The following is an 11,539-nucleotide window of genomic DNA, read 5'->3' as shown; positions in this document are numbered from 1 at the left end:
ATGACGGTGACGATCTAGTATGTTTCTTCATGGTTAATTATAATGTTAATCATTGGAGTAATCGCATAGTAATCAAATTACTAACTTTACTATCGGCACTTATTTACTGACCTGCATCAGCAGAGCCATCACTGAAGACTCTTAGCATGTTGGTCATCATAGAGAAGAAGTTGGATACGTCGTGCCTGCCTGCTATGTTAAGGTTTGACGTTGTTGTGCGTGTGTGTGTGTGTTTGGTGTGTGTGTGTGTGCGTGTGTGTGGTTTGTGTGTGTGCGTGTGTTTGGTGTGTGTGTGTGTGTGTTTGGTGTGTGTGCGTGCGCGTGTGTTATGTTGTGCTTGTGTTGTTCTGGACACCAACAATAATAATAACAACAACCACATCATCTACATCAACATTAACATCATCAACATCAACAACAACAACATCAAAAACAATATCATAAACAGCAACATCAACAATAACAACATCATCAACAACAACAACAACTAATCAGCAACAACAACAACATCAACAACAACAACAGGTTTGAGATGGACATCAGTCGTCTGCCAGCCTCATGCGGGTAACAGCATCATCGTGTCGAAGATTATGACATCATCGGTGACGACGATGATGACGTCACTGATGTTGATTCTGAAGATTACGATGGCACCCATCGCATTGTTATTGGACTCACGTTCGCTATACAGTCATAGATATATTATATATAGTTATATTCGTATAATCACCACTAATAATGGTGATGACGGTTTTGCTATGACGATGTTATGATAATTAACTACCATCCCCCACCATGCTCATGATGTAAGTGGTGTCATCAGCGGTTCACATCATCATCCTTATTATTATTGTTATTATTATTGTTATTATTATTAATATTAATATTATTATTATCATCATTCTTCATTTCAATGATGTCATTTAATGCCTACAATGTAAATAATTCTCGAGTTGTTTAGTCGCACCTCTTTCGTCTACTGTATTCATTTTTTTGTAAATATAAATATATATATATATATATATATATATATATATATATATATATGTGTGTGTGTGTGTGTGTGTATTTTGTTTTTTGTTTGGTTTTTATTATGAATATTATTTGATTTAATAATTGAGTAATTATCTAATTTATTAATTTAGTTGTTAAATAATCTAATAATTGAGTAATTTAGTAATTAGTTAATTTAATAATTAATTAATCTAATAATTAATTGATTATTGTCCTCAGTTGCACGAACACATTTATTAGAAACCATTCTTCAATCTTCATCAAAAGACTGTTGTACTCTCAATCAAAAAATATCTGTTTAAAAGTGATTTTGTTTTTATTCATTCAAAATTAAAAAAAATTGAAATTTTCAAAGGGGTATATATGTATATAGTTTAGACAGATCACGCACTTTTCTATATATAGATCATGATTGACAGACGAAAACTATAGATGAATGAATATTGCCACACACGCACACACACGCGCGCGAAAGTAAAATGAAAATACACACTGCAAAATATAAAATGAAAACTGTTTATAAATGCACAATGGCAAGATACATGAGTTGATAAAAAGATAACGCAGACAGAGAACAAATCTTAAGTAAAATAATTCAAAATTATGAAAAAAAATATAAATTGAGATGTGCACGGTGGCGGATCCTAGAAAAAGGGAAAATCCAGTGAGATTCAAGTCCCATAAGATCATGAAAAAGGAAGCATGAGGACTTTGTGTAAGACTTCCGGAAAAAGGTTGTTAATTTGACATTTTGAAAATAATCCTTCATTTCGAAATTGGAATAAGCAAGAATAAAGATTATCCCATTAGAATTTTGAAAACATCCCATTCCCTTCTCAAAATTCTGGATAGAATTTCAAGGTTCCGTGTAGAATTTCAAGATTTCGGATAGAAATTCAAGATGCCGTATAGAATTTCAAGAATACGGATAGAATTTTAAAATTTCGGATCCGCCATCGTATGCAATGTATATATATATATATATATCACATCATGCAATGAAATCTTAACATTGAAATTATTTTAAAATCCTGAGATCAGAGTGCCAGGGTGCTTGCTTATATTAAATCGCCATTTTTTTAAATTAAAATATTACTTCGAACAAAAATGCACAGTGCGAGTAAATTTAATTATTTTTCCTATTTAACGGTGATTAATGGCTAATTGAGTAAATTGTCACAAAAATTGCTAACAGCAAAGTTTATACCTTCTATAAATTTTTACAAATTAGTTACGTATTATCTATTTTGAGATTGTTATTGTAAAAATAATTATTAAAAATATTAAATTACAGATATTATTTGACAGAATTACATCTAAAATTGATGTCATGTCATAAATGTCATTAGCGACGGCATAGGCCAGGGGTGGGCAAACTACGTACGGCCCGCAGACCACAAATCTTAAACTCCCATGGGTCGAAAGTATTTGCTATTTGAATACATATGCGGCCCTTCAAAGGTAAAATATTTTCAATGCGGGCCTCACAGCAAAATGTTTGTCCACCCCTAGCATAGGCGAGTCAACATCTTGCATAAAAGTTTGATGAAAATGATCAGCAATTGAAATGAAGGTGCACCCATCGAACAACAAATACTGTGGTGATATGCTGCAACCATTATAATTTACACTCTTATCACAGTTATCTCAATTTATTCTCACGGATATCCAAAACACACGAATATTAACACGCTTGAATCAGTGCATCCAACATTGCGTCTGATAGGTGAGGACCTTTTTGTATTCGAAACCCGTCACCACGACAGCAGAGCCATGCGCCTTAACCGTTATACCATCTCACTGCCCACTTATATTCTATATTTTTTTATCATACCTATACGTAATACCAGAAAATATTTATATATAATAATAATAATAATAATAATAATAACAATATATTGTAATTATATACAAAAGTGTGCTTAAAAATGCGTCATAGTTGTTACACATTACGTTTTGAAATATTATTATAATATTAATAATTAACTAATAATGATATAAATAATATAAATAATAACATAAATAATAATAATAATGGTTTTCTCGTCGGCTTGACAGAGCTGTCTATTTTTCTGTTTATTTATTTACCGACTTTCCTTGAACTTGCGTTACTGCTTGTGTCACTAAACTTCCCGCTGTTGTTATTTGCTCTGGAGTTACTAGTGCTGTTACTGATTCTTGAATTACTACTGCTATTATTGTTGTTGTTGTTATTGTTGTTGTTGTTATTGTTGTTGTTGTTATTGTTGTTGTTGTTGTTGTTGTTGTTATTGTTGTTGTTATTGTTGCTGTAATTGTTGTTTATGTTTTTCAAATACTGTTCAATTCTGTTGATGCTGTTTTCGAAGTTTTTGAATTGTCCCTTCATTCTTTCTTCGAGCTCCTTCATTTGCTCGTCCACCTGTCTGCTAGATGCGTTGTTGCTGGCGACGTTGACGTTGTTGTGCATTCTTCTGCTGTTATTAGCCGTGACATGTAATATTCTTTTAATTAACTTCAATTTTGTCCACTAAATTGCCAAATTATTTGACCAAATATTTTATTTATTTTTCCTAAAACGTTTATGAAGAGTACTGCTTTTACATCACTTTACTAATATTACACAATTACATACGCATAAAATTATGAATATTAATTATTTTCATCATTATATTTAATGTAAGGTTAAATATATATATATATATATATATATATATATATATATATATATATATATATATATATAGAACTATTAACATAAATTAATTATTAATATAAATTAATTATACTTAATATGTACGGAATCTTTTTCTCAAGAGTATTAAAATATTATCATTGATAATAATTAACATAAATTATCATAATAAATTCAAACCTTGTGACGTCACCGGCGTCATCGAAGCCAACGTCAAACACTTTGGACTTCTTTGCCCGGTTGATTGCACCGCGGATACTCTCCAGGTCAATGGACATCTTGTCCACCCTTGGAAAAAAATAAAAATAATAATAATAATGATGATGATAATAATAATAAAAATTATGATGGTGATAATAATAATAATAATAATAATAATAAATAATATTAAATAATAATAATAAGAAGAAGAAGAAGAAGAAAAAAAAAGTACTTCTTGCCTGCTGTTAATGACGTCAATTTTGTGATTGGTGTCCTGCCTCATGGCATCCTTCTGCTTGATGAAGTAACTCAGCATCCCCTTCTTCTCGAATGCTCCCAACCGCTTGCTCTCCTTCTCATCCAGTTCCATCCCTGGCGATGACGGTGGCGATAATGTTGACGATGGTGGTGACGATGGTGGTGGTGATGAAGATGACGTTGACGAAAAAATTAACGACAACCGGAAAGTAGGTTAACTGCAACAACAACAACAAAAACAACGACATCAACAAACTCACTGAAATCATTCCTGACTGGCGACTTGATCCTCCTCCCATACTCATCCTTCCTACTGCAGCAGTAATTGATGATGACGTCAACGAGGAGTATCACGTGACCAATAAGAATGAGAGGCGGGAAAAGGGCAGGCTTCTTGAAAAATTCAGAGATAGTTCCTATGCGGTAGAACTGCCAAGTTTTGACGGCGGATTCTTGAATGCTATTGAATGTGAAGCTAAAAGGAAGAGATAAATTTTTTCGCTGATAAGAAAAACAAATTATCGGTACTGTTGAGGATGATTGAATTACAAAAAAGAATAACAATGATAGCAATCACAATGATGAAAATTTTAATGATGCTTTGTTCATTTTGCCGAGTATAGAGCTTTGTGAATGGCGTTTATATATCAGCCTTTACCATTAAGGATGACACAATCATTACAAAAATTTAAGAAAACAAACCACAACAATTTACATGGAGAGAAAGCAGTAGACACCGACCCAACCCCCACGCACGGAACTACCAACTGACCTGAAGATAGCGACCAAGAGATTGACCAGCATGATACAAACAGTGATGGCGTACATGGCAAACAGGGTGATCGCCACCCAGGATTTTTGGGAGCAGAGAGGATTGCTGAGCGGATCGGAGAGGTACAGTGTGTGATTTGTTGTGCAGCTCTGTACTTGACCTGAATTCATTTTGGTTTTATATTTAATCGAATGCTTTTTTAACATTTTTTTTTCTAGTAACGTGTAATTTAATTATTTAAATTTCTCACTTTTTTCAAAAATTAATGTAAATTTTATTTGAAAAATATCATTAAAGTGAAAAGACGGTTATTAATAAATAACCTATTCTAGTGAAACTGCTAACCCATCAGCTCCATGAGATTGAATTGTCCAAAGAGAGTGAAGTAAGGCTGGTAGAAGATGTTTGAGAGGACGTTCCAGGAATGGGGCGGATCGGGATAGAGGAGAGCCTGCACGGTGATCCCATATCCCATCAGGAAGACTCCGAAGATGAAGATGAAAAACATCAAGTCGAATATCTGGTGGCAGATTTTGTTTTTATGCTTCATCATTCTTTTGACTAAATTTATTCTTAACGCATGTTAAATAATGTTATTGTATTGAAACGATTGCTGACGGCTGGTTTATCCTATTTTCACAGAGTTTTTGAATGTCCATTGAAACAGTTTTTGTTGAAATGAAATTTTTGTAACTTTAAATGTCAATTCACATTTTATGACCAAATTTTTTTGAAAATCTTGGAAATTTGTACAGAATTGTAGTAAAATGTGATGTCTAAGTAAAGGTAAAATGCAATCAGCAGCAAGATGACTGACCACTTTCTGAATCATGATGACTTTGGGGCCGATGTACTGGTGCACGTAGAACTGCTTCAAGAGTTTCAAAATGGACAAGAGGAGAGTCAGTGCGTACATGACTCGTGCTGAGTACGTGTCCGATGAATAGAGCGTGAAGCGAAGGATGACAGCAACTATCATCATGACGATGATCAGCTGCTCGTACAAGTTCCATCTGTCATAGTAGTAGTACTTGTAAAACTTCAGCAGGATTGTCGGTGCGTCTTGCGTGAACATCTGACAGGTCAACGGAATGAATCATTTTGTGCAATACTAACATGAGTTTCATATTTAAATCATTTCACGTACAAATAACTTGAAAGCCGATCCAAACTACAACAATTTATTTGAAAACAAGCAGTCGTAAAATTGGTAAGAGCGCTTTTTTAGAAGAGAAACAGTTGTTGAACACACGGAATGCAAAACGGAAAAATGCAAAGTATTTAAAAAAGAATAATAAAATATGCAAATTGTTTAGAAAAGAATGATAAAATATAGAACCTGTCGAATTTCATCGGCAGCCATGGCGAACATCCAGATCCAGGTAAGCACCTCAATGACAGTTATGCTCCCGCCGTGCAGTTCCAACAGGACGAAGTAACTGAATATCGCCAGAAAGATTAAGTAGGCTATCTGGAGGCGATGGTCATAACGGCATCGAGTTAGGTGATGACCATGATGATGATGATGATGAAAGACAAAAATATGAAATTTTCAAATAATTTTAACTGGTGCTAACGGTGAAGTAGCCGAACTTGACGATGGGTGCCGTGAAGAACTGGTACAACTTTTCGAAATACCTCAAACAACAACAATTACCACCTGAATAGCCACAACAGCCTCTGCTTTTGCCTCCTTCGACACCAATACAGCAACCACAATATGTTTCGCTGCGTCCAAACAGTGCCCGCTTAAGTGAGGTCGTTAATGAGGAAAGTGATGATTCGGAGGATGAGAGTGAAGATGACCGTTTGAGGTCGTTTTCTTCTAAATCATCTGGAGACGGAGTCACTTGGTTGTTGGCATCACTGCCACGGAACTGAATGAAGTTGACCATTATGAAGGGAAAGAAGAGACCGAGGAAGATCTAATTGTGAAGATTGAAATGTGCGTGCAATGGAGATGGTCATTTGAAATAATGTTCAAGTATTGACATATTCAATATTAATTTTTATTAATTAATTTTATTAGAGCAAAAAACTTGATCAGCTATAAAAAAAAATCTGGCTTAAATAAAAAAAATAAAACTAAAAAAAGCATAAAGGCACTCACAGTCCACGATGAAGTGTAACTCCTCAACTTTCCACACCAAATGCTGTTCAGTTTAGCTTGGCAACAATCATGTTCCGCAAAGTTCATCATGGTACCGTCGTTGGCCAGATCAAACAGAGTTTTGTCGCCCCAGGTACCCAAACTACGCACCAAAAGGTTCTTTGAAATTTCGCAGTCGAATGTGTAACATTCGTCTAAAATACCTTTGGCATCTTCTTCGTACTTGCTAAGATTTATAAAATATAGCTGGTAAAAGGGTAGATGTATATAAATGTAAAAGGAACCAACTCTGCTTCAGATTTCAGTTCCCGTGAAAGCTCGAACTCTTCATGGCCAAAAGCAAGTTCAGAAAGGGATGACATGATCCGACTGGCCGTCAAGGCGCCACCTAGAGAAAAATAATAAAATTTGGTAGTTTTACATATTGACAGTTGCGACCCCTATTGACCTACTGACCTATATAGTTCAACCCTGACCTCCAGAAGATACGTGCCATGTCGTGGTGACCGAAAAGTGTGCACCAAAAGAAAATTTCTCTGTACGGCTTTTCTAAGAGAGAATCGGGGTGAGCAATGACTGTTTTTCACAGTGGAGTGGAAAAGTTTAACAATATTATATTTTCAAATTTAAATAAGTTTTTATAAAAAAAATTACGTCTGCGATTGTATTTGAGTCGTCGGGTGTTCGTATTTGGTTTTGTACTTCATTTTTTCAAGTTTTTCTATTTACAATTAACACTGCTTATTAATTTATGGCAAAATCCTGAACAAAAATCTGTATCACTTTCGACTTGAAATTTGTGTAAACGTGTAAGGAAATTATTGAAACTGGCCTTTATAAAGATCTTGGAACTGATTGTCAGTCAGCCAGTTGATGGCCCTCCCTATTGATGGCAGGTCCAAATGTTTCTCAGTCTGTGACAATGTAGTACGTAATTTTTTTATTAGAAGGAAACAGACAACACAAATTTTTTCGTAGGAATTAAACGACTTATGACGTATACACAGACATTCAAACACGAACAGAGAAATTCTGAAACGTACATCGAGATCTTGGACGAGCGACTTGAAAACGCCAGCAGTAGGTGTGCTATCTTTCGATATTTCGAACTGTTTTAACGTTGTGCAAGAGATTATTACCAACGTTGGTTTAGCATTTAGTTGGGTTCATAAATATCATTATACAAATATTTTATAGAATGGAAACTGTCACCTACCACATATTTGTAGAGATCAAGAAGCATTCTGTAAGTGAAAAAGGATCCAACCTCAACTCCAAGTTCCAAATACATTTGAATAAATTCAGGTTTGTTCTGCTTCAAAGCGCTCATAAAATTTCCATTCAACTGGCTTGGCTGTAACAAACCCTGCATGTATGACATAATGCAAACTCTTTTGTTGAGCATAAGCAACATTATGTTAAGTTTTAAAATTTATAAAATTAATTTGAAAAACCTTCAGTACATCTCAACTTACAGTTTTTTTTTCGTATTTCAAAATTTCTTTTCGAGCAATGTCACACCTAAACGAAATATCAATCTTAAAAAATTACGTTATCATACACACATCAAATAGGCTAGATATGACTACAGCCGCGTTAGTCGCATCACTTGATTAGTCGCAAGTAACCAAATATGATCTAGCGATAAATAAACTGCGTAGGTCTGGATGAGTGAAATTAATCTATTATTGATACATATAAATTAGCAGAAGATGTGTTCCTATGATGATATTTTTTTATTTGGTGAACCTGTTGAACGAGAGAGCAAGATCGAGAAATCTGTTCGTGGACTCGGGGGTGAGATTCGCGTTTTCAGACGTGCTTATAGAAGCTTGTTGTTGGAAAAATCATTAACATAATAATATAAAATTGTATTTTAATATTATTACAATAAATACCATTTATTTTATTATTATTATTATTATTGGGTTATTTCGGTTAATTAGTGCGCTGTGATCAAACACTGCCTAACATCTTGTGCAAATTTGTCTATATTCGCTTGTTAGACTTTCAAAAATAAAATGCGTTAATAATTTACGCAAAACAAAATATAATTTTTTAATACTAATAAAACATTGTAGAATAATGAATAATGTTGAACGGTCATTTGAATGCTGACTTCGGAGGAGGGCATACAAGATGACCTCTGCCAGGTCATCGCCGGACGTGTCATCCTTTTGATAGAATATCGTGAACTGAAAGAAGTTACAAACAAATTTATCCTTATTAATGATTTTCTCGTTTTTAAATTAATAATTTCTATTTTATTTGAAAAAAATATTAATTTTCAATCCTATTTTTCTGGTTTTACCAGATGTTTTTTGGAAGGGTCCAAGAGAATTTTCGCATAGTTAGCTGCTTTTTCAGGAACATTTGGTTGATCAGGAAAATAAATCACTGCTTCTTTAATCATTTCATCTGTCATTTTTTTCATATCTTTCAACCTAAAAACACAAATCGAGTAAACAAACACATTGATAATAATACATGAAAAATAATGATATATACAATTATCTACCCTCTTGAACTTTAAAAGTTTCATACGAACGCGATGTAGTCCATGCACTTGACGAGAAAGTCAGAAGCCCTACCAGAGCCCTGGAGGACGATGATGGGGGTGTTCTTCTTGATGGCCTCCACCGCAGTCTCCAACGTGTTGATGCCGCCTTCCAGCACCATGAGAACCACGGGCAGCATGGAAATGCTCTCCATCTCCGTGTCCGTGGAATCAGTTACGGTTGCTGCTTCGGTTGTAGTGGAGGTGATGGCGGTTGGCAGCGTCATTTGGAGTAGAGTCATTTCCTCAACTGGTAGGTTTGGAGATTCAAATTTACTAAGATTTAAAATGCCAAAATTTTATAAATAAACATTTAAAATTTAGTCGAATTAAATCAAGTAAAAAATTATAGGCAATCAATTTTAACTGGGAATTGTAACATGATTTCAAAAGGTCGTAAACTGAGAAGTATCACAGGAACCGTATGAAAAGTCGTGTTGTTCAAAAGCAGCCCTGAACTCAATCTCGCGACCAAATGAACCTCTTGACCCATCATCCACGAGAATGAAGTGTGTATGGTGCGGGTCTAACAGGGCTTGTTTCACTAGGGCTTGTTCAGGATAGGTGTATTTGTATGGGAGGTGGTTGTCAGTGTTGAAGGGCGGTTTGCACTGAAATTTAAAAAAACAAACAAAAAGTATTTACATTCAGGGCATTTTTACACAAGAACAATATAATTGTTGTCCTCGTATCAAAGTGAACATAATTTTTGTACAAAGAAGTTTTCATCAACTCATAGTTTAGGCTGAGCGCCTTAAGACTTCCGACATAATAACTTTGACATCCCAATCAATTTTTTGATATCAAGTTGCTTACCACCCCCTCCATACAAACCTCCTTGATAAGTTCTTCACAGTGGACGACAGCTCCAAGTGTGGCCACCCCGATGACGACGAGGTTCTGCTCGTATGACCCGTTCTCCAACATGTACTCCCTCACTGCATCCCCAACAAACTCCATCACCCCGTTCTTCGTTCCTCCAGTTATGATCCAGGCCTCTGTCACGGGGAAATTTGCAATTTCTAATATCAAAAAACAGCTTTTAAAAAATCGTGCCACTCCGAATACATTAAAAATACATTAAAGAAGTACAGCGTCCAATTACATATGCAACAGCACACACGCACAGTAAATGAAACTAACCAGATGTTGTGGCAGCCTTCATGAGACCCGTTTTAAATGATTCCAAATGTTTTTTGCTCATTTCGAATCTTTTAGCCCCGCCTGTGACTGATATGATGAGTTTGGGCAACTTACCGTTACGAGCGTCGTACATGTGCTTCCATACGCTTCTTGCCGCCAATTTGATGGCTTCACTGACGTCCGATGTATTATTTTTGTTGTTGCTGCTGTTGCTGTTGTTATGAACAATATTAGTGTTGTGGTTGGCCGGCTTCTTTTCATTTTTGTTCACCGGTACGATGAAGTACTGGAATTGAAATGTATTAATATTATACTTTGATCTTATTGAATTGCTAGCGTTAGAAACCAAACACGTGCAAAATTTTGTCATCGTCATTTCAATCAAACGTCATCATTCTGTCATCGCCATTATTGCTGGCACTTTCAAAAAATAATGACGTTATTATTATTATTATCGTCATCGTTTTGACCATCACTTTATTACGAAATGCAAATCATGGCTGTCATTATTTTGCAATTGTCACAATTAAAACATTCATCATTGCAATAATTGTCACAAGTTTGTACATCCTTATGTCATTATCATCGTTTCACCATCACGTTTTCATCATCACGTCTTCATCATTAGGTCTTCATCATCACGTTTTCATCCTCACATCTTCATCATCACGTCTTCATCATCACGTCACCATCTCGGTCGTATAATTATCATCTCATCATAGCATCATTTTCACCTACAGGAACGTTCTTGGAAGCTTCTTGCCCGAATCCACTGAAGGAAAGTTTATGATGCAACAACTTCGCTGACAT

General features: G+C 35.0%; 2 protein-coding genes across 2 annotated transcripts in view; one reads left to right on the top strand and one right to left on the bottom strand.

The window, feature by feature from the left end:
• HELRODRAFT_68539 (hypothetical protein) overlaps positions 1-491 on the top strand; it is a gene marked incomplete at both ends in the record, with an annotated part of 3,781 nt that extends 3,290 nt beyond the window's left edge. The window contains one exon of the mRNA XM_009027000.1: positions 124-491. Within this exon, the coding sequence (XP_009025248.1) occupies positions 124-491 (368 nt within the window). The remainder of the gene's footprint in view (positions 1-123) is intronic.
• A 1,868-nt stretch (positions 492-2,359) lies between these two features.
• On the bottom strand, positions 2,360-11,539 carry HELRODRAFT_163554 (hypothetical protein; the record flags this gene model as incomplete). The annotated part of the gene is made up of 24 exons (XM_009027395.1): positions 2,360-2,467; positions 3,107-3,470; positions 3,869-3,966; positions 4,122-4,261; positions 4,408-4,622; positions 4,920-5,079; positions 5,265-5,439; positions 5,737-5,994; positions 6,259-6,390; positions 6,770-6,844; positions 7,030-7,275; positions 7,390-7,417; positions 7,482-7,605; positions 8,039-8,138; positions 8,246-8,395; positions 8,505-8,550; positions 8,779-8,860; positions 9,149-9,224; positions 9,341-9,473; positions 9,578-9,836; positions 10,008-10,197; positions 10,421-10,584; positions 10,730-11,015; positions 11,468-11,539. 24 exons carry the CDS (start codon positions 11,537-11,539, stop codon positions 2,360-2,362), a joined length of 3,681 nt encoding a protein of 1,226 aa, XP_009025643.1.

The sequence above is a fragment of the Helobdella robusta genome (assembly GCF_000326865.2).
Source record: "Helobdella robusta unplaced genomic scaffold HELROscaffold_5, whole genome shotgun sequence".
Lineage (NCBI taxonomy): Eukaryota > Metazoa > Annelida > Clitellata > Rhynchobdellida > Glossiphoniidae > Helobdella > Helobdella robusta.
Note: the sequence above shows the minus strand (reverse complement) of the source record. Positions and strands in the feature narration are given on the sequence as shown.